The sequence below is a fragment of the Colletotrichum fioriniae genome (genome assembly GCF_027942845.1).
Source record: "Colletotrichum fioriniae strain IMI 355084 chromosome Unknown scaffold_3, whole genome shotgun sequence".
NCBI classification, from domain to species: Eukaryota; Fungi; Ascomycota; class Sordariomycetes; order Glomerellales; family Glomerellaceae; genus Colletotrichum; species Colletotrichum fioriniae.
Genome location: NW_027076839.1, coordinates 3,451,631 through 3,473,333, shown reverse-complemented (window position 1 = coordinate 3,473,333; position 21,703 = coordinate 3,451,631). Strand labels below are relative to the sequence as shown.

Here is a 21,703-nt window from a genome sequence, read left to right as displayed (position 1 = left end):
GAAGGTATAGTTTGCATCCGCAGCATACATGGTGCATGTGATCGGCGCATATAAGGGGCTGGGTGGCAGCGTGGGTTTGGCCATGCGGATAAATCGGAGTTCTTGCCCTGCAGGCGCCCACCATAACCCCGAATCTAGAATAATACGACGGTTGGGTGTTTGGCCGAAAAAAGCTGTACTTTTTCTTTATTCTCCGTAGCTCTACCAAGGTGTAGGTTCATGACGACCAAAGCTTGTCTTGGCCATCGGTGCCGACGATAGCGCCCAAGTAGTCAGAGCACTGCTTCACCCGGAGAACTTGCCGGATTCCCTGGTCCGAGACGCCTGCCCACGCCGTGATCGCGGCGGCGAAGGGGCTAAGGTCCTGTCGGGGTACGCGCAGCCAGCACTGTGCCCCCTCGACTTTGAGTATGTCGATGGGAATGGCGGAGCCTGTTGCGCCTAGGAACTGGGCGAGAGCGGCGTTGCAATACGAGCGTACTTGAAGATTGTCCAGTTCCAATGCCTCTTGTGTTGTTGGAGACTCGGAGATGAGTTCTAAGTGAGTGTAGGAAAAGGTCGGAGCCTTGATTGTGCATGTGAGAAGCTCGTGAGATTTCTGGCCCGTTGCGCGCGGTGTGCTGGCGGGTGCTTCGCCGGCTGATGAGTGTTCCGTCGTCATGTCGGCTGTTTCCCTCTGGTCGATCAAATGAGGTATTTCTTAAAGCTTCTCTCACAGATTATGGGCTCTGTGAGTTACTTAGACCAAAAAGATGTGTGAGAGGCGGCAGGAGAGAATTTCAATGAGAGAGAAGAGTAGCATGTAATGTGATTCGAGCATGGGATCGAAGCAGCTCCGTAGGTGGGTCAGCGCCAAAATCAATCATTATCCATGTACATGTATACATGCATATACTGCATAAGACACTATAAAGCCTGGGCCATCAATGGAAAACACCGATGCCTTTCACTCAAGAGCCCCACATTTGACATCCAGCTGCTTGAGGAACTCCAGCCATAGGTAGCCTCCCTTCGCCAGAAACACCTTTGATCATTGACGAAGCTCTAGCTTTTGCGACTTTCACCCTCGCTCCTTCGACACACTCCTCAGCCGTCCACCCTTCTCCAACACCGAAGACAGAATCTCCGATCGGAAAGACAATCTCAAAAAAAGGAGAAAAGAAAAATGTCGGCCGATAATTTCGTCGCGCCCGGTCAGCAGCGCTACCTCCGCGCCTGCATGGTCTGCTCCATCGTCATGACCTACTCTGTACGTCCACAGTCAACTTTGCCTACCCCATCATCTGGATGGAAGGCCTCAGGGGAAAACGATTCATTGCACGGAGTGATTAAGGCTAATATTTACCCCTCCAACCTAGCGCTTCCGCGACGAAGGCTGCCCCAACTGCGAAGACTTCCTCCACATGGCCGGCTCCCAGGACCAGATCGAGAGCTGCACGTCCCAGGTATTCGAGGGCCTCATCACCCTCTCGAATCCGAAGCGCTCCTGGGTGGCAAAGTGGCAGCGCTTGGATAACTACGTGAGGGGGCGTCTACGCGATCAAGGTCTCCGGTCAGCTGCCCGACGAGATTCGCAACACGCTCGAGGAGGAGTATAGGATACACTACATTCCGTCAGTAACGCCCACTCTTTTGGATTTTAATCTCTCGTGCATGGATACATTGCGTGGAATCGGAAAACAGGGAACGTTTGGTTTTGGGTACACTTTTGACTGACTTTGATAACAGGCGCGACGGAACAGAGACGGAGGTTGATGCTTGAGATTGGCTGCGAGCTCTTGAACAATGTGTATTTGTTTTTCTCTTTTCACGTACAAGGCGTTTTACGGGGAGTCAAAGATGGTTGGCAAGGAGTCAGGCAAGACTCTATTCAGATGAATCAATTCTCAAAATGGTATCTAACAGTACAACCCAACTCTTGCTCATGCAAGTCGTTGAACCTGCTTTTTTTGTTACAATGCGATGCTGCCCTGCTTTAAACCCAAACGCCTGTCGATAGGCACAAAACCAATCCCTAATCTAAAGTTGCAATCACCGCTGATCCGTCCTTTGCTTCTTGAACGCAAACCCGCCAAATCCAGACCCAGACCCAGACCCAGACCCGTCCCTTGATCGTTTCCCCTTCTGCCTCTCCATGTCCTCTTTCATAATCCTTTCCGCCTCACTCATCTTTTTCGGCTGCTCAAAAGCAGACTTCTTCGCGCCGCCCGCCAGCGCGTTCTTCTTCGCCTGAGCAAACACATTCTTGGTCTGAGGTTTCGCCGTCATCTTCAGCGATAGACCGCCTCCGAGAGACGGCTTCTCGGCAGGCTTGTCCTCTGTCTTCTCCAACGCCTCTGTATTCGTCGCTGTAGTCGAGGCCTCGGATTCTGCGGACTTGGACTGCGCTCCCGTCCCTGTCGGGTTGGACTCCTTCTTCGCCGTCGCAGGCTTGGTGCCAAATGACAACGACACCTTCTCTCCTTCTGTCCTCTGCAACCCCCTCTCCCGCTCTTGTTCGTCATCAGGCTTTTCGCCCCTCGCCTCGGCCGCCTTCTGCGCCCTCTTGATCTGCTCTCGAATCATCATCTGTTCCACCTCCTCGTTGCCCCGATCCTGCGCCTCCTTTCTCCTCAACGCCTCCTGCCTCTTGAGCGCCTCGGGCGAGTTGTCGATCCACGCAATATGAATACCCTTCTCGTTCTCCTCGACGCGACAGATGCCCTCCCGGCCCAGGTGCTTCGCAAACTCGGTCAAGCTGGGCCACTTGGTCGCGTTCATGTGCACGTGCTCCTTGTTGGCAATGTACTCTTGGTAAAAGTGGTTGATCTGCACCTGCTTCTCGCCGTGCCCCGTGCGCAGTAGCTGCGTGAAGTCGCGGAGGAACTGGTTGCTGTACTCGTTGAGGAACTTTTTCGGGTCCTCGCCAACGACGAGCATCTGCCGCACGTGCGACTCGGACTGCGTGTGCATCTTGAAGCCGTTCTCGTCGCGGCATTGCTTCTCGCAGACCTGGCAGTACCAGCGCAGCCGCTGGAGGCCTTTGCTCTTGAGCTTGTTGCTCAGATGCTTCGTCGAGCCGACTTCTGCTTTTGGCATCTTGGGCGATCTTGTTTTCGGGGCGTTCTTCGGTGGACGGTTCTGAAGATGGAAGAGGGTGGTTGTTTTCGAGGTACGATGGTAGGATCTATATGTCGTGGACCGAGTTTCGATAAGTGGCGCGTGTGGGATTCGAGGTTGGATGCAGTTATGTTGACGGGAGAAGATCGTCGCAAAGAAGCAATGAGCCTTTCCAGGGTCAGTTGTGGATCTTTCCTGTGTTGCTTATCTTATCAAAATTGACAAGGGTCTGCGCCCACCTCATGAAAGATGGAAGTGGCGGGGCAGAGCCGTGTGCGACGGTCCCTAGAATACTGTATCCCACTTCGCCGAGGTCGGCCTGGCGAGTAAATATTTACGTCTACCTGGTTACTAGGGTGGTTCTTAATTGTCGGATATTGCAATATTGACAACTTCTTGTCAAGTAATTCTCATATCTCCAAGTCTATGAGTCGACGGCGTGTGGATAAGATTGATTGGCTCCGGACCTGATTTCCAATTTACTCCCAGCGCCTTGAATTTTGATGCCAAAGTTGACCTAATCATGTGCATTTGATATATACCTCTAGATAAATCAAGGGAATCTTGTCTTTTCCAGTCCATACTCTTCGTTCTTTCTTCTTTTCTGATCCAACAATGCAAATTCATGCGCCGTTTTAGATGACCCGACCCACGGAAAACTTATATACTACTTCAATCCAAAGAAGGAGAGCTCGCTTCCACCGCGCGCAGTTGAAGCGCGCGGGGTATTCGGGGCGAGCGTCCTAGTCAAGGAAAGTGAACAGATTTGTGTGCAAGATGTTCATGGCACGAGTAGCGTCACGGGCGTCAATGACGCAGGAGATGTTGATCTCGCTGGCACCTGTGTCGAAAAGTTAGCAAACGGCTTCTCTCGCAACCCCTTGCCCCCAAGATGGCTTACCCTGTGAGATCATTTCCAAGTTGACATTGTGCTCGCCTAGCGTGGAGAACATGCGACCGGCGATACCAATCATGTTCTTCATCTCCGCACCAACCAGACTCAGGATGGCCATGTCATGGAGCACGCTGACGTCGCCACATTCCTCCAGCTCAAGCCGCGCCTTGTCGAAGCTGCCGCCCTCTGAATTTCCGGCGTGGATGGCCATGGACACGTGGACCTCACTCGTGGAGATGAGATCGACAGAGATCTGGTTGCTGTCGAGGATAGAAAATACCTTTGCGAAGAAGCCGTGGGAGATGGACCGCTTGTTGGAGTGCACGTTGATGACGGAGATCTTGTCCTTGATCGTGACAGCCGTGGGTCTCTTTGGCTTTTGGACCAAGGTCGGGTCTGCGGGTGCTGACCGTTGGATCTGATGACCGGCCGTGAGGACGGGGTCGGGCACGACGATGGTACCGACTCCTCTTGGGTTCTTGACGTTCTTGATGCGGATGGGAATAGGGGGCGAGGCGTGAATGACCTGGTCCATGGTCAAATGGTGGATGACCTCGGAACCGTAGAACGTCAACTCGGCCGCCTCAGACGGTGTGATGGAGTGCAATAGGCGGGCCGTGGGAACCTTTGTCGGGTCTGCTGTGAAGATTCCATCGACCTCCTTCCACACCTGTAGCTCATCCGCCTTGAGGCCGACTGAGCATAGCGCCGCGCAGAGATCCGTGTAGCCTCGGCCAATATCACCATCAATCAGGCTTCCGGGGACGTTGCCAAAGAAGCCAGTGACCACGGGGACTCGCTCCTCGCAAGCCGTGATCTTTTTCCGCAATACCGCTGCGGCTTCCTGGTAGAAGCCCTGGCTCAGACGAGCCGTGGCATCATAGTGGAACGCGTCACTGAGATCCACATATTCCGCGGCGACGCCCTGCGAGTCTGATTAGCGGCATTTTCGAGACAGTGGAAAGCCATGTTCATTCCGTACCAAGTCCTTCAGCAATGCGGCCATGAACCTGCAGCTGAGTTTTTCACCAAAGCTGATGCATCGATCCTTTGATCTTGAGTTGACCTCGAGGTTAAATCTCCTGGCTGCTACAATATACTCGACCAGCTCTTGGCACTCATCGCGGATCTCCTGTTCCAAGGAGGCCTGTAATTCTGGGTTGCGCAGGAAAGTCTTAACCGCCGATACGTGGTCTTTGCAAATGTCCTCAATAAGACCCTTGGCCTCATTCATGAGCTCATTCTGTGTCTCTTCGGGCGTCGTGGGTGCCGCGATGCCCTTGAGCTTGTTAAACACACCAAGGAGTCTTTGGTGGAGGGGGGTCAGTTGAGAATGAAGGCTTGGTTGCGTTTCTGAGTGACTCACCGGCTGGTGGTGCCCTCAATCTTCTTGCCCGTGCTTCTTGCCGAGCAGACGACGACGACCTTGTTGTGGGAAAGGCTTGCTCTAAAACACGAAAATGTCAGTCAGGTTACAACCCTACTTGGGAATTGTGTGTTTCGTACCGGACAATATCCGTGGCGATCTGTCGTGTGAGGAAACTGGATCAGCCTCATGCAGCAATCGCGACTTTCTCACTGGTGAGTGACAAACCTTGTCTGGAAACTTTCCAACACTGGTTCCGCCGAACTTCTGCACCACCCAGCCATTGCTGGAGGTATTCCCTATCGTTTGACTACTCATGGTGTATCAATGGCTACGCGCAGAGCCTAAGGTGGTCGGTTTGGGGTATGAGTGCTTAAGGCGGGCCAAGAAGGAGGGGCACTGTGAGTGTTGCGGAAATGGGAGTGAGAGGAGGGAAAAAAAATAAAGAATGGCGACGGTTAGACTGGGACGTCAACCCTCTCAAATCGAGTGTTTTATGTGAGATGCGTCACACTGCACGGCGTATAAAAAAAAAAAGAGAAAGTGGTATGACAGGTGCAGGGAGTTTACAGAGTGGGAAGAGAGAAACCACAGCTCGAATGCGGTGGAATTGCTATGTTCAAGGTGGTTTATGTTGCGGTGGATTAAACCAAGGCGATGAGGATGGGACGAAAGTGGGATGTGGTGGAGCGACGAAATCGGCGACGCTTGTGCAAGTTGCAGCGTCCAAATTTTTGCGTTTCCGGAACATCGGAGGCGGGCCCGAATCTTCTCACACTACAGGTGTGCGTACCTACCTACCTACACAGAGAGACCTTACAGATACACTGCTGCAAGGTCACCAAACAATGACCGATGTACATTGGTCAGCTCTGCGACTTAAGGTACCACGAGCCTTAGCACTGCCGTTCCTCGGTCAAAAGGTAATAATGAATGGGTCTTGAGTTTTGGAAAACCCGGGAAACCCTCCAACGCATAACTGCCACGCTGCTGCTGCTGCTGCTGCTGCTGCTACCTATCTGTATCCATACGGTCTCTGCCCAAAGATCCCCTGGCTTGACTTGGCTTCTGCAAAGACCTGTATGAGCGAGGGCTCTGAATCGGGCAGTGTGTCCGCGGCAGCCTCTATCCGTGACAATTTCTTTGTCTGAGTCATACGCGGTATCGGTGCTTCACTAACCCCTCTGAAGAAGGTAATTTGACACCAATATCAAACTTGTCCGTCTCTTCAACATCCCGGAAACTCTAGATAATAGAGTACGGTTCCAAGACGACCATTTGGTAATCACTTGTGAACCCCACGGGGCACTCGCTGTGTGCGTCCGCTCTGGTGGTCTCTTCAAGCCTCTGCGTTGTCGCTGCCGTCTCCCGTCCAGCCACTCCACAACGCGGTCTCGCAAAGAGCCTATGAAACCTCTGCCAAAGAAAATCTTTAGTTACCGAATCCTGGCGACCGCGCGGGGATGGCGAATCAGGGACCGGCCGATGACGAAGTGACAGACGGGGATCCCACGCCCCCAGTGAAATAGCCGCATTTGACGCAACTCTGCATGCCACCTCTCTGTTGCCGCCGCAACTCGTGACAACCTAGTTTTGCTCAACAACACCTGGAGCCATTCAGGGTCTTGGGCAGTCTTATCAGACAGTGGGCAAAGGCAACGTGGAAATACCCTGCCAAGCCTTGCATGCATGCATCTGCAACTCATCGAAAAGGGGCACACATTGTCTGCTCAAAGCTCTCCCAGTATGGGTCGTATTACCACTAAATAAACGTATAAATGCAAGTACCGTTGCTTTGCCCAGAACCAGAGACAATTGGTATAGCAAACCCACGAGAACCAGAACCAAATGCAAATGCCGACCTCGATCGTCACGCACTTCAAACACCGACCGCAAAAAAACAGATCCCAAACCCCGTCTAGAAATGAACAGGCGCAGTACCCAATGACTTGTCCCCACCAAATGGTCTGGACTTTTTCCGCGCTCATACAATCGTGCAGTCGTGCCATCGTCATCGCACTGTTGTCGACAGTCCTCTGCTGGCATCAAGCCTCTACGAGAGACCGTCTGACAGGCGGCTATCGATACATTACACCTGGTTTGCCAGGTGCGACTAGATTTCGATCTCCTTTCGTCATTGTTGCAACTCAGCGTTGGCAAGCAACGCTTGATTGACCTCCGAGTGCGAGAAGGTGTATTTATCCATGGGGAAGTCTTCCTCCGGTGTCCTGATGCCGATCCCGCTGTCGTCCGGATTGTTTCCCGCCGACATATCCGCAGAGTCGACCTGGCCCTGACTTGTTGATGGTGGGAACGGCGCCTTGTCTGGCTGTGCTTGAGGAAGACTCGAGAAGTTAAAGTCCTCGCTGCCCGCGCTGAACCGAGAACCTTGGCGATTCGACTCCTGCGCTGCCGATTGAGGGTTTGCCACGGCTGCTGAAGCACCCGACGTCTTCATTTGAAGAAACCCACCCTGCTCGGCAAGGAAGCAAGTCATCTCGTCGATCCAGCATTTGGTCACCCACCACGAGCCGAAACTCTTGCCTTGAGCCATGGTAAGATCCCGCATCACAGCTGTGCCTACTCGTTGAACGGCGTAGACAATCTCAGTGTGCGACGCGTAAGGGAATCGTATCGGGAGGGACTTGAGGAACCCAACCCAACGCTCCAAAACATTTTGTCCGTTGGGGTCGCCTGTGCTCTCGACGCCAGGTTGGCGGCCGTTTCTCAAGGCGATATCGCCATAGACCGTCAAGCACTCCACCTCCCAAGGGACGTTCATGGGGCTAAGGAGATCACGCAGTTCGGTGACAAGCAAGTTGACGAGATCATCCATACCACGTGTGGGTACACACTCCGCCACCTTGCGCACACGCACCATCGTAATCCAGTCGAGATACATCTGATCGCGGTTGGCCGGGTTGGACAACATATTGGCTGCCGCATGAGCAGTAAGGTTGACTCGCAGAGCTCGGTCCAGAAGAGCTGCAAAGATGGTTGCCGGTGCCTCCTTGGCTCGGATAACGTGGTGCGGTTGCCCCTGGAACGCCTCTCGAATGTGAGGTACGAGGCGCTCGGAGATGCCGCGTAGCGTATCGAGTACTGGCTTGGGCACGACTTGAAGTGTGAGTCCAGAGATGATTCTCAGCATGCGTTGGTACAGAATAAAGTCACATTCCTCGATCCAGGGAGCGAGGCTCGGGTGGCCGAGGAGCTTTTGAACGGGCATCGTCAACGTGCCCTGGAATGACGTGTAAAGATGGAAGAACGTCTTCTCCTTGCAGTAGCGAACACACTCCACGAGGGAAGTGCAATGCGACCTGTACAGAGCAGACAAGCTCTTAGCAGCATCTGGGTCAGTTCCACTTGGGAGGAAAGGCTCCATCCGGGGTAGCGCGAGAGGTTCGTTAGATTGGAGAAGCAGCTCATCCGCTTCCGACGGGAATGAGAACTGTAATGGGGTCTTCGATGCCGATGAGTCTAGATGATCCGCGCTGGTCACATTTGGATGGCTATAGAAGCTATGCGACCTCGAGGTGTGGTGCGTCGCTTGAGCTGGGCTCTCTGGCCGCTTCGCAGCGTCGGGTGATGGCAAGACGGCAGTGGCAGGCTGGGCCTTGACGGGTGCCGCGCTGAAGCTTTGAGTACGGGGGGGTTCGGAGATAGCCACAGGAATGTGAGGCTCGGGTTCGCGGAGGTCAGGCTGGTCATCAACCAAGCAGAAGTTGACGTAGTGGTACTTCGATTCTCCTCTTACGCCAAGTCGCCTCGTCTTCAGACCTGGGAAGAGTACGCGAACAAGCTTTCCAAAACTAGCTGGGTTGAGGACTGTGATTCTCTCGGTGGCACAGCGGGACGCGTAGTTGGCATATACGCGGCCTCGAGGCACAGATCCCTTTCCCTTGGTGCATACAGAGTTGATCCAGAGCATAGCAAAGACTTGTCGGGTGCGTTCGGAGTTGGGGCCTCGCTCATTGCCGTGCAGTTCGCCGGCAACATCTTGCAGACCGCGGTGCTTGTTGGCATTGAAGAGGTGACGCATCTCCAGCTCGTTGTTAGCGCTGGATCTGGCGGAGCTAGACTTCTGCATGCCCATAGCTCCAACCAAAGAATCGCCGTCTTCGTCACGATCTATCATTTGGCTGTCGTCGGTGAAGCTGTTGTTGGCAAAACTTTCGGACGGCAAAGGGTGTCTTTGCATGGGATGTTGCTGGAAAGACATTGAGTGGCCCATGTGAGCACTGGACTGGCTCATGGAGGCACTCATTCCGGGTGGCATCGAGTATTCGCGGGCGTTCTGCATCTGGGTAGCAGCTGCGTGGAGCATCATCTCCTCCGGTGTGATCCGCGACGCGGGTGCGAGGCTCCTCTGTTGTCTTTGATCGTTGTTGACCCATTGTGCCGAGTACAATTCGGGCGCGTCGGCAAACTGTTGTTGTTCCATGGTAGGTTGCGTTGAGATGCTGTGAACCGAAGCAGTCGAGGCTCGAGACTGAGGTCTCTTCTTAGCCCTGAGGGCCTGGGCGAGATGGTCTGTTTATATCAGACCGTCAGTCAAAAAAATCACACAGAAAGGAATGCTCTTGTTGCAGTGTAGCAAGCCTGGCGAGGCTATGGATCGTACCGTGGTCCATTGATCGTTGTCTGTCAGCTTGGTGAGGATGTGATGTTGTTATTTTGCGATGAAAACACACGGATCATGCAGGACGCTGTTTCCAAACAATGAAGAAGTCAACGTGCGCCGAGCAAGGACAAATGCGTGAGGAGAAAAGAAGATGCGTCGAGGTCGAGAGAATAATCCAGAATCCCTGCAGCCTTGAAGAGCGCGGTGCGCCGTGGTGAGCGTCGAGATCTTAAAGGACGTGGTCGGGGGGGAGCAGGACCAGAAGCAGAGTGTGGATGTGGGAAATGTTTTGGGAGGCTTTCCACTGTTTTGTTGACTTGACAACCAAGGCTCGGCTGGTCACCTCCACTCAGGTCTTGGAACAACGGATTGGCGTGGCTGGGCGACTCACGTGATGAGAAAGGCCAGTCATTGCAGCGTGTAGGAGCATCCTTCCATGGCAGCGGATTGGATGGTTCCAAAACAACCTGGAGCAGCCAGTCCCGTAACAGCTTGGTCGTGTTTGTGTTTTCCAATTGGCCAGTGCACCCAAAGAGTCTGTGATGTGGGGTCTGCTTACTTTGTCTGTTTCTGGCCTTTGGTGCTCTGGCGTCGGTACGTATAGACGCTACTGTGTTCCAAACACGCGGAGAAGCCACATTCAGATCTGTCCACTCAGCTTCAAAGAGCAACAATACCTTACTCCGTACGTGCTCACTCTCAAGGTGTATCCTGCCTTGGCTGTTAGGCATCAACACAAGAAAATCATAACAGCAATGCACCTCAGCCAAAAGCATCCGGGTCCGAGTCTTCCCCACCTTCGCTAAAGCAAGGGAGCTCGGGTGCTCTTATCTTATCTCACCGTAAGGTAGGTTAGGTGCGGACCGGCGGTGGCATCCCGTACATACCCACCATACCCTACCGTGCCCGCCAAAAAAACACTCGCTGGCTGAAGACTGAAGACCGAAATCTGCGAAATCTGACACCATCCGAGCCATGGCCACACAAAGTACCCGCTAACACGAAGGACATGGATCCCAGGGCAAAGTTGCCCAGCACACAAAGTCGGTTGCAACTAGGAGCTACAACAAGCTGCGCCGTGCTCACTTCGTCTCGTGCTTGTGCCCCTCTCCAAACCCCCATTAGCCCCAACTGAAGTTCGACGCAAAGGCACCCAGACCATTCCTACTGGCCAGATCTGCACACGTTACGTCGTCATCCGGCCTTTTCCCTTTCACCTGCTAATTCCAACACAGACACAAGGTTACTCAACCCCATATTCTCAGTAATTTCGTCAAGAACCTTACATTCTGACATCGTCAACAGCATCTTGCGGACTTTTACAAGCTATCCACATCGCTCATCAAACCACTGTCAGTTTCCGCTGCCCGCAACGAGTCCTTTGGGATCTCTTTTGTTGCAACCTGGCCTGGTCCTAACCCTTATCATAGCGCATTAACGCACAGCTTTTGCTACCCAACCAAGCTCCTATTCAACCGTCAATATGTCTGCCCAGGATCGCGTCCAGAACTACATCGGCCAGCTCGACCGTGAGGTAACTAAGCCTTCGCCAGCTCCTGCAAGACGTTCGTGACACTTTTGCTGACTCGGGTGTCTGCGATAGCTGTCCAAGTACCCCGCCTTGAACAACATCGAGAAGTCGACCAACGTTCCCAAGGCCTACGCCGTCATCGGCGTTGCTTCCCTCTACTTCTTCCTCATTATCTTCAACTTGGGTGGTCAGCTCTTGACCAACTTCGCCGGCTTCGTCATTCCCGGCTACTACTCCCTGAACGCTCTGTTCACCGCCAGCAAGCAGGACGACACTCAGTGGTTGACAGTATGTTGCAACTCTTCCCCGCAATCATTGACACCCGAACCTTGCTAACATCGATTCTAGTACTGGGTCGTCTTTGCCTTCTTCACGTCAGTTCCTCTCCGGCCCATCACATATACTCGAAACTAACTCGTATACCATAGCGTTGCTGAGAGCCTTGTGAACGTTGTTTACTGGTTCCCCTTCTACTTCACCTTCAAGTTTGTTTTCCTGCTGTGGCTCGCTCTGCCCACCTTCCGGTACGTTCCATCCTATCCGAACCGCGATAGATTCCGCTAACTGGCGATAGTGGTGCTGAGATCATCTTCAACTCTTTCCTCTCCCCCATGCTCGCCAAGCACTTCTCCGGTGCCTCCACCGCTTCCGGCCTCCGTGCTCAGGCTGGCAAGGCCGAGTAAGCGCGGCCCAATGCCAGCTCATCAAACAGGTCGATTGCCTTGAGAGATCCGCCTCGGAAGAGTTATACAGCTGGCCCGGCTTCATCCCAGTGGTAATCGCAAGCTAGTCAAATGGACGTTATGCAGCGACCTAGAGCACAAAGAGGACGGGATGGAGTGGCAAAGGCTAGCATTACCACACCATAAGACAACGGTGATGGCTCGTTTAGGTTTGGGCGGGGGCTCCAGGAACGCGAGAGCCACGACGAACGGTTAAACAAGTTCCTGTTACCCATTTAAAGTTACTGTAGGCTATGGAATACGGAGTCAATGACTTCTGTAATGGACTAGAGACAGTACATGATGCTAAGAAAATATCGTGCGACATACGTTGCCACCGTCTCCCATTGAGTTCGGTTCCTTGGTGAAAATGTGGAAACATGTCACAAGCGTTGTGCGGGATTAAGAGTGGTGGCTTCGAGACAAAGAGATAGTCGAGATGCCATACATGTTTCTTTTGTCATGGGCAACTAGAGCAGCAAGCCGTCGAGTGGGCATCCTGCATCAAAGCTGCTAGACCCTAACATAGACCGCATACCAACGCTGCTGCTCAGTGTCGTACAAGACCGCCTCGCATGGGTAAAGTCGAGTCCGAGATTGTGGAGGTCATAATAGGAACCATGATTCGAGCATTTCTCATACCAGTCGGCATGTCATTGCTGCTGCCCGCTGTCATCTTGTTGCCCCATTGACGCAAGAGTCCGGGTTGGAATTGCTGCACGTCACCGGAACAACTCGTCGGAGGCAGCCAGGTGACATATTTGGGGCAATCTACAGCGTTCCTGATCCCAGGTCCCTCGGCCTCTTTTCGCTTTTTTGTTGCAGAAAAGCGGTTCAATCAGCTGGCCAGGCCTCATTTTGAGCCCGCCAGCGCAAGATGTGGTGTAGCGTGAACTCTGACCAGCGAGTTCAATGCCTGAGTTCAATTGAGAGACGGCACGGGAGAGTGTGTAGCGGGCCGGTGCCAAGTTCGACGCCGCCTGATCCATGAGCCCAAATGCCAATCCGCTGTAAGCAACCTTAGCCTTAGCCCTTAGGGGGGGTTTTCAGGGACCTTTGGCGACGGTAGCCCCAGCGGGCTGGCCGAGGATCCCGAGACGTGGAAACTGGAAAGGGGTCCCCCACACTTTCCGGGTTGAACCCCCTGTTCCTACATCAACTCTGCGGGATCTCCAGCGTGTGTTGGCCGTTTAGAGCCGCCTTGGGAGGGCGTGTGCCTGTAGCCCGCCTCTCAACTGTTTGGGATGTGAAACTCGTAAAACGACAAAGGCTGTTTTCCCTCCCTTTCTGAATTCTCCAAGTCCAACTCCGCCATACCTCGACAACCTTCGTTTGCCCGTTTCTCGTCGACGGCCTTTCCCGACCATCTAACCTGTTTCGTAGCATCGTTTCCGCTCGACAGGCTGCACGCAGCACGACGACATTCGCTCCGCCGATATACGCGCTTTCATGGAATGAACTGGTGGATACAGCCAATTTGCGATCAAGCACAACGACATATCGACCCTCGCTGAGCGTAACCAACATTCCCGCCAACACCCGGATTCACCGACCCGCCGGCGGGAGCTTACCATAGCGAGCGGCGTCTCGGCAAGAAGAGATCCAAAGGCATCTGCCCCCGGAGGGCATGTCCACACAATGCAGCTCAGCCCTCTGCAATCGCGACTGGCGGCCTCGCTGATTGCGTCGCTGCTGCTCATTGTCCTCTATTATCTTCTGTCTACGCCCACCTTCGCCCTCGCTGCGGAACTTAGCGGCGCCACACAACCAATTCTTGACGACGCCCAATTTGACGACAGACTCGAGCAACGAAGCAGTCTCGAGCCAACATACGAGCCCGAATTCACTGCCTTCGACCGCAGTATCATTGGAAGAGCACCTGCCGGTGTCACGGGTCTAACGAACAATGTCAAAGTCAACCGCAATGTCCCGGGGAACTCGACCCAGAGTTTTGTCTTTGAGGCTATCACGATCTTCGCCAACTTCTTCGATGGGACGGACGAGGCGTTCATGGTAGAACCTCGCGAAGGCAGCAATGAATCCATCTCACCGGAGCTAGTCAGCATCGAAGGCATCAAGCCAGAAGACGAAGAGCGCGGCCTGCGCCGTAGGCAAGCTCAGGGAAGGACCGTGTACATCTCAGCGACCACGTGTATACAACCACAGCGTGCGGCGAACAACACGAAGGAGGATGCGCCACAAATCACGATGTACATCTCAACGTCTCAGGACAACCAGACACCTGGGCCAGGGCAGAACTCTACTCTACAGAAGGAGGTTGTTTTTGTTGAAGGCGCGGCAACCTTTAGCGTCAATGCGACAGGCGACGTCTTTATTGGAATAGGCGCACCCTCAAAGGATACCGACAAATTCACGGGAGACTGGAACTTTGATGTCGCGGCGTCGACGGACGATTTCTTCCACAGCTTTGACGGAAATCCCTCTGAGCTTCTCTGGGTCGACAGTGACTCCAGCGCTGCACTCCTGACGACGCAGAACTTGACGACCTCCCAGAATGAGACGTTGATTCAGGAGATCATGGGGTCAGGGCTCCCGTTCATTATGTTCGTCGAGAACCGAGAGCAGCCCACAACTAAAGGCGTTCGACGTTCAATGTGTGGGTTGGAGAACTACGCTCAAATCGCCGCGAAAAAAGGTGGCAAATTTGGCAACCTCGCCAGCACCCTTATGACGACCAGAGGCGCCGGGAACCTACCCAAGCAGCAGTTCTTCTTCAACGGGCTCAACGCGAGTGCTCTTTACTCGGGCATCCTAGTCCGCACGAGCAATGCATCTTCGTCGAGAAAACGTCAAGATGGCGCTCAAAGTGGCGGCGGAGGAAAGGTTTTCGAAGCGACGCCCTTCGAGACCAAGGATGGTATGTACACTGCCAGGGCAAGAGTGCTATCAGTGACTAATTCTATGTTTAGGAGAGAATTGCAAGATCGTCACCGACCTGCAGTTTTGCAATGAGACGGAATACGCTGTGCCCGCGAACTCTAACAAGATGAATATCACTCAGCTTGCGCAGTTCTACGACAACTATGCCAGGGATATGTACGCCAACTTCCAGAAACAGCTTGCCCAGGTCGCCTGCGAAGCGCCAGCAGTACAGCAGTACTCCCTTGCGCGAAACTGCTCCGACTGTGAGACTGCATACAAGAAGTGGCTCTGCTCGGTGACAATTCCGCGATGCGAGGATTTCACGAGTCCTACCAACTTCTCCTTAGTCAGGAACGTGAACCAGACATTCCCAAACGGAACTCTCCTACCAGTCGCCCAGCAAGAGTTGTACCCCAACAGAGTCAATCAACATTCGAGAAACCCCCTCATCGACGAGATGGTTGAGCCAGGCCCATACAGGGAGATTCTCCCCTGTGCCTACCTTTGCTATGACTTGGTACAAAGTTGCCCCGCGTCGCTGGGCTTCAACTGTCCCACTCCAGATGATGACATCTTCAACTCGAGCTATGCGGAACAGGGTGATGGTTTGACCTGCAACTACCCAGGCGCCGTGCACAATCCCTCTGGATCTTCATTGCTATCAGTTTCATGGGGTCTACTATCGGTTCTCATTCTTGGTACACTCAGTGCAGTCATACTCTAGGTGGATGAGCAGGGGTGACAACACTGACTCCGCAGAGGGTGTTCATTTTCAGTAGATTGACGGCCGACTTTTGTATAATGGGTAACGGGCACGACGGGACAGTGTAATGAGGGTTTTCTGGATGAATTGCATGGCATCGGCGTTAAGACACGACGTCTACTTTGAAGGTAAGGACAAAGACGTCCCTGCGTATGCTCATGGCTGTATTAGCCGTGCTGGGAGAAACTGTTAGAGGATTAGAATATCAGATAAATCTTGCAGACCTTTTTCGCTCTATCTACATTTGTCCGTGAATTTTGGAAATGACCATCTTGATGGCCTTGCAGGACGCTAGGAACCTGCTGATGGTAGAGCACAGTATTATACACTCCGCATATTGCTCAGACCCAACCCGAGCACGTACTGAATCCTTCATAACAACTAAGAGACACTGCCTCTTAAGTGTCGCTCACGCACTTCGCAGTCAGGCCTCGATGCCGCCTTGCTGGGAGATGTAGAGAATGGGTATTGCTCATCAGCAACGCCATCTCTCCCGCGACGAGGGTGGAAGCGATGCTCTGTTTCGCCCATTCCGGGCGTCCGTCTCCATTTCTCGTTTCCACCTCCGCCGTCTTCAGCCGATGAGACCGCAACTAATTCCGTGTGCCCGCCTCTGATTCGTCTTAAATCTCTTCCATTCGCACTCCTCATGCCTCTAGGCCTTCCTCTCCTTCCCTGCCTGCAGCTCTGCGACCCTCGCCTCGAGACCTTCAATCTCCTTACTCTTCTCGCCGCGGATTTCGTCCTGTTCAAGCTTCGTCCAGGTCCAGTAGGCGATTTGATATGTGAGGGTCGCCATCAGAAGAACTTTGAGGACAGGCCGGGTAAACGTTTTGTAAAATGTTCCCTGTTTGTTTGTGGTTTCTGTGTCAGCTTGTCGGGGTTCTGCTGGCAGAAAAAGGGTGCAACAGCTGTCGCAGAAGGAGCTCAATGGGTCTGCACTAACCACAATGGACGGTCTCTTCTCGCCATCTACTGATGTTGAGTAGAGCCGCAATGCTGCGCGGGGCATCTGTGCTGTGCGCTGGGTGCGGAGAGCTCTGTTCAGGATCATGGTGCTGCTGCGCGCGGCCATGACGGGCTGCGGTCTCGTCGGGTCGGTCGTCGCTTCGTTGCAGTTCATGCAGTTCTGTATCCCGGATCGTGTGATGGGGGGAGACACTCGCAAACTCTTTTCGTTTTCTGGAGAGAGTGGTCGCAGGTTTCTCCGTAGGTATCGTGGTTCACCCTCGGTTGTAGCTTGTGAGGTCCGTCCGTTTCCTATGAGCTCCCCGTCTTCGGAAGACTCGAACAATTGCGCTGCGCCGCGCCGCGCCGATCTGTGGCGGTGCGCGTATCCCCCGCATAACCCGGCAGCGCGTCGACCGCCCTGAGGCATTGCGGATCCCGCCCTTGCCTGTGGCACAGGTGGCATTTGATAATGCGCCTTCTTCCAGGGTTCAAGGTACCTCATTCCAAGGTCCCCTTCTGATTGAGCGCCGCATGGGTTTCGGCACCCCTGGCCCCGAACAGGCAAAGGCCCCGTACGTTTTTTTGACGACACCATGTCCCGAACAATCAGAGAGTATTAGAGTGGAGGTGGTGGTGGCCGCCTAGAGGTCCTGAAGGGAGAAGAGCAATTCCCGTACGAGCCCGGTACGAGGGCCGGTACGAATGGTACATGAGCTGTGGAGGGCCCGCGCTTAGCGGGCAAGGTACCTAGGAAGCTAAGGCAGGTGAGTACGGAGTAGGTAATACGGCAAACCACCTTTACCACCTCCCCTCGTGGTAATTAGCTTCAACCGCTCTTAGCCCGAAAGCTCCCTCGCGCAATCTGTCCCTTCAACCAGCTTCCCTTCTCTTCTCTCGACACAGTTTCGACAACAATCCGCCTCGCACACACGACCAAACACCACGTCTACCACTACCTCTTCCAGCGCATTATATAACGAGTCAAACTTCGAAACGGAATAACCGAAAAAAGGAAGCAAACCACCAAGGAATCGGCATCGAGCAGACCACATCGCCGCAACCCCTTCACAACTTATCCACATACATACATACATACATACATCACCACAATGGTATGCAACCTCCAACCCAGCCCTCGCCGCACCGCCACATTGAGACCAATTGTTCTTTACGGCTTCGAGCTTGATATCTAGAGTACAATAGTGGCTCAATCACGACCTTACTGACACTTCTTGATCCATAGGCGCAAACACCCCAGCAGAGACGCGCAAACGCAAAGTTCGCCAAGGACAACGAGTCCCGCATGGGCAAGTCCGAGGATCAGATCAAGAAGCGCACCAAGGAGGCCCCCAAGTCGCCCATCTCCCCCATTTGGCTCAGTGAGTAGTCCCTATTCGCTTTCCGTTGCCTCCCTTTGCGATCAGCCGCAATTCCCTTCCCCACCAAAAGGTTGCTAGTGGTGTTTGGAAGCAATCACTAACAAATCCTCTCTCCGTAGTCCTCCTCGGCTTCGTCGTCTTTGGCGGTATTGTCTTCGAGGTCCTCTCTCGCATGTTCGGCTTCTAAGTTGACCCGGCCGATGTTCGTACTCAGTCACAAAAGCGAATGAGGGTGTGAATGAGACAAAGTCCGCAGAACAGGGGGGGGCTTCACGAGCAACGTGGTTTCTCGGTCCACGCTCAGTTCTTTCGAGCAGGCCTCCTCTGTGGACTTGTGCTCAAACACAATCGCAACACCGCAATAGTTGCAAGGGGAAGATGCGGTCAGATAAGACGCAGCTCAGTCTCCCCTTGGCATCAGAGACAGAAAAAGGGGGATGTTCATTTCCTGGAACACTTGGAGAGATTGAGCCCATACCCCAGACAGTACCTTGCTTCCAGTGGCGGGAACAAAGTCTGTACAAAAAAATGCCACACGTCGCTTTCTTGTCCTTCGTCGTGGGAAAGCAAGAACACCTGGTTAACGGCGTACTGTATTTGAAGTTTCCCGTTTATTTCATTTTCTCTTCCTTTCAGAGGCAGCTCGTTGATAGCAATCTCCTCGATGAAAAGCAATTCACTTTTTATTTTACATGAAAAGACTTTTTGGGTTCCCTATGTGGTCCTGACCATACGGTCTCATCAACATGAACGCCAGAACTACCAACAGAGCCATGTGAATACAGCTTCGGCAACTTGATGTGTTCACACCAGCTTCCTCATTTTGAGAAATCCCACAGCTTAAGCACCAAGACCGCGACGCTGGCCGCCAGCATCGTACTTCATGTGCACACCAGCCTGGAACTGCTGCTCGAGTTCCTGGGTGATCTTATTGATATCACGCTTGCCCTTGGCTCCGGAGGCCTGAGGAGCCGCAGCTGCAGCGCCCTTCTTTCCACCACCCAAGAGACGCATGAACTTCTGCTGACGGTCTGCGCCTCCTCCCAGGTGTCCGACGTCCCACTGCTCGGCTGCAGCAGCAGCGTTGTCTGCAGCAGGTGCCTTGCTCTCCTCCTTGTCCTCCTTCTTCTGCTTCTTCTTATCTTTCTTGGCCTTCTTGCTGGGGGTCTCCTCGGCAATGGCAACACCACCATCAGAGTCGTCCTCATCCTCCTCTCTTGAGCGCTTGCGCTTCTTGTCAGACTTCTTGGACTCCTTCACCTCTTCCTCGATCTCCTCTGCGGCCTTGGACTTCTTGCTCTTCTTCTTGTCCTTCTTCTCCTTCTTAGCGTGGGTTGGCTCCTCGGGTTCTGCAACCTCTTCGGCCTTCTCCTCAACCTCCTCCTCGACCTTCTTGCTCTTCTTTGACTTCTTCGACTTCTTAGGCTTCTCCTCCTCTTCGTCAACCTCCATCTCCTGCTCCTGGGTGATGGCTCTCGCCTCGCTTTCGGCGCGGAGTTGTGCGCTGGGGTTTGGTGACTCGGGGTCCATGTCGACATCCTCGTCTTGTTCAACAGCTGCGCCGCCCTTGGTTTCTTCCGCCTCTGAGTCGGAGTCGGAATCGGAATCGGAATCAGAGGAGGACGACGACGACGATGATGATGATGATGATGATGATGATGAGTCCGAGGAGGTATCGGCTTCTGAATCGTTCTCGTCGTCGTAGATCTTGAGATCCTCGTTGTCCTTCTTCGCAGCCAGGGCCTGCTTCTCCTCTTCCTCGGCAGCGTTCTTCTACGAAACCGCAGAGTCAGTAATCTGATTCATGTGGATTGGGTAATCCACCCGCCGCAATCCTATCTCGTGGACTTACCGCTCTCTGTTCAGCCATGACCGCGTGTCTTACGCGCGCCGCCGCGGCCTCGGCCATTAGCTTCTTAGCCTGAGCCTCGAGCTTATCAGCCCGTCTCAGCATGCGATTAAACCGCTTCTCGTCCTTGTTCTCCTTGCGCGCCGCCTTCTTGGCCTTGTCGGCGGCCTGGCGAACTGGATCCTGCCATTTTGCGGCACGCTGGACGTTGGCTTTGCGCTCTTTCTTGGCCGCAGCCTTGAGCTGCTTCTTTTCCTTGTTGGCGGCCGCACGTCTCTCGCGCTGGTTGCGCTTGCGCTCGATTTTCTTCTCTGTGAGGATTCGAAGCGGTTAGTCATGTCGGGTGCAGGCAATGTTGGCGGGCGCCGGCGCGCAAAGCGGCCTGGGTTCCATGATGGTATTCTTACCCTTGCCCTCAGCCTGAGCCTTCAGATCCTCGGCGCTCCGGATCACGGGTTCTTTGATTGGCGCCATGTCGTCCCGATCTCGTTGCGATTCGCAGTCTTCGGGGGTTTCGGGTGGTGTTGCAACGGCCTAGCCGATTGTTCTTCCGGCGTTTGGCAGAAGTGGCTGGGTCTTTTTTTTTTCTTTTTTCTGCCGGGCTGCGATCGACTGGTGGAGATGCAATGATCAAAAAAATTCTGGGCGGCATCCCTTTCTGCCAGGCGGTAAGAGACAGCCTTGATGCTAGATCCCTGCAAGGTGGGGTTCACGATTTTGTTCGATGGACCAGTCCGGGAGGTACGTACTGATCTTTGGTCCCTGGAAGCTTTGACCTGCCTTAACCGGAGGGACGGGACAGAAAGTCAGGAACTAGACTACGGCCCCTCTTTTCCCGTACCGCCGAGCACTGCCCGATTTACCGGCAGTATGGTGCTCCAAGACTGTGGAGAGCATTTCTGGTTGTTCTGGAGCTGTATACCTTTACTTGCCTCAGTCTATGGCCACCTCATGTTACTATCGTGAATTTAGCCTTTGCAACAGTACCTTGTTCTTGTGAAATGTCGTGTTCCTGGCATTAGTCACCTCTCTACCTACCTAGTACACTACCGCTGCCAGTCTCACACGCGCAGCCTGCCTCGACGCCTCCTACGAAGCTTTAGGCATACACACCATCAGCCAAGGCTGCCTATCGCGAAACACTACAACTAAGTATGCGTAACTTACGCCAAGACCTGTTGTCACGCGCTCCGACTTACACGAGATTCAAAGGGTTGTTCAGCCCCGGCTTTAGATAGAAACTGCCGTGTCTCGGCGGTACTCTGGAGGATCTCCATGCATGCTGTACATCATTAGAGACATTTTTTTGCACCAGTGTAAACTGTCGGATTCAGACGATGACATATCTAGTGGCGGTAGACATTGCGTCCCGGCTTCGCAACAAAAATAGGGGAACAGGAGACGCCTTGCTTGAACTGATTTCCCACCCACAAAATCCGACTTTTTTTTTTTGGAGATAATTAGATACCAATCATTTCAATTTTATATGTTCAACTACGGCATTCAAGAAAGTTTCAGGTAAACCAAGCTCACTACTCACTACCGCTGCGCCCTATAGCCCGGTCAACGTTTTCCATCTTCCTTGCTTCTATGGACTCCAGAGCAGACTTTCCCTCACTTGGAACAGCCAACTGCGTGTGA

General features: G+C 53.5%; 9 protein-coding genes across 9 annotated transcripts; 4 read left to right on the top strand and 5 right to left on the bottom strand.

The window, feature by feature from the left end:
- Positions 1 to 1,165: 1,165 nt before the first annotated feature.
- SPT4 (transcription elongation factor spt4) lies at positions 1,166 to 1,598 on the top strand (the record flags this gene model as incomplete). The annotated part of the gene is made up of 2 exons (XM_053190521.2): positions 1,166 to 1,249; positions 1,359 to 1,598. 2 exons carry the CDS (start codon positions 1,166 to 1,168, stop codon positions 1,596 to 1,598), a joined length of 324 nt encoding a protein of 107 aa, XP_053051930.2.
- Positions 1,599 to 2,031: 433 nt separating this feature from the next.
- On the bottom strand, positions 2,032 to 3,343 carry N0V96_003823 (uncharacterized protein; the record flags this gene model as incomplete). Its single annotated transcript, XM_053190522.2, has 2 exons — positions 2,032 to 3,166; positions 3,339 to 3,343. The coding sequence occupies 2 exons, from the start codon at positions 3,341 to 3,343 to the stop codon at positions 2,032 to 2,034; spliced, it is 1,140 nt and encodes a 379-aa protein (XP_053051931.2).
- A 499-nt stretch (positions 3,344 to 3,842) lies between these two features.
- On the bottom strand, positions 3,843 to 5,678 carry N0V96_003822 (uncharacterized protein; the record flags this gene model as incomplete). Its single annotated transcript, XM_065756944.1, has 6 exons — positions 3,843 to 3,940; positions 4,001 to 4,919; positions 4,977 to 5,301; positions 5,361 to 5,435; positions 5,501 to 5,520; positions 5,589 to 5,678. 6 exons carry the CDS (start codon positions 5,676 to 5,678, stop codon positions 3,843 to 3,845), a joined length of 1,527 nt encoding a protein of 508 aa, XP_065614711.1.
- Positions 5,679 to 7,494: 1,816 nt separating this feature from the next.
- N0V96_003821 (uncharacterized protein) lies at positions 7,495 to 9,994 on the bottom strand (the record flags this gene model as incomplete). Its single annotated transcript, XM_053190524.2, has 2 exons — positions 7,495 to 9,893; positions 9,985 to 9,994. 2 exons carry the CDS (start codon positions 9,992 to 9,994, stop codon positions 7,495 to 7,497), a joined length of 2,409 nt encoding a protein of 802 aa, XP_053051933.2.
- A 1,473-nt stretch (positions 9,995 to 11,467) lies between these two features.
- On the top strand, positions 11,468 to 12,198 carry YOP1 (ER membrane protein DP1/Yop1; the record flags this gene model as incomplete). Its single annotated transcript, XM_053190525.1, has 5 exons — positions 11,468 to 11,518; positions 11,588 to 11,803; positions 11,864 to 11,889; positions 11,944 to 12,039; positions 12,090 to 12,198. 5 exons carry the CDS (start codon positions 11,468 to 11,470, stop codon positions 12,196 to 12,198), a joined length of 498 nt encoding a protein of 165 aa, XP_053051934.1.
- A 1,677-nt stretch (positions 12,199 to 13,875) lies between these two features.
- On the top strand, positions 13,876 to 15,844 carry N0V96_003819 (uncharacterized protein; the record flags this gene model as incomplete). Its single annotated transcript, XM_053190526.1, has 2 exons — positions 13,876 to 15,115; positions 15,168 to 15,844. 2 exons carry the CDS (start codon positions 13,876 to 13,878, stop codon positions 15,842 to 15,844), a joined length of 1,917 nt encoding a protein of 638 aa, XP_053051935.1.
- A 694-nt stretch (positions 15,845 to 16,538) lies between these two features.
- N0V96_003818 (uncharacterized protein) lies at positions 16,539 to 16,958 on the bottom strand (the record flags this gene model as incomplete). Its single annotated transcript, XM_053190527.1, has 2 exons — positions 16,539 to 16,730; positions 16,830 to 16,958. 2 exons carry the CDS (start codon positions 16,956 to 16,958, stop codon positions 16,539 to 16,541), a joined length of 321 nt encoding a protein of 106 aa, XP_053051936.1.
- Positions 16,959 to 17,943: 985 nt separating this feature from the next.
- N0V96_003817 (uncharacterized protein) lies at positions 17,944 to 18,400 on the top strand (the record flags this gene model as incomplete). Its single annotated transcript, XM_053190528.1, has 3 exons — positions 17,944 to 17,946; positions 18,078 to 18,213; positions 18,333 to 18,400. The coding sequence occupies 3 exons, from the start codon at positions 17,944 to 17,946 to the stop codon at positions 18,398 to 18,400; spliced, it is 207 nt and encodes a 68-aa protein (XP_053051937.1).
- Positions 18,401 to 19,053: 653 nt separating this feature from the next.
- On the bottom strand, positions 19,054 to 20,536 carry N0V96_003816 (uncharacterized protein; the record flags this gene model as incomplete). The annotated part of the gene is made up of 3 exons (XM_053190529.1): positions 19,054 to 19,986; positions 20,066 to 20,373; positions 20,470 to 20,536. The coding sequence occupies 3 exons, from the start codon at positions 20,534 to 20,536 to the stop codon at positions 19,054 to 19,056; spliced, it is 1,308 nt and encodes a 435-aa protein (XP_053051938.1).
- Positions 20,537 to 21,703: the final 1,167 nt, after the last annotated feature.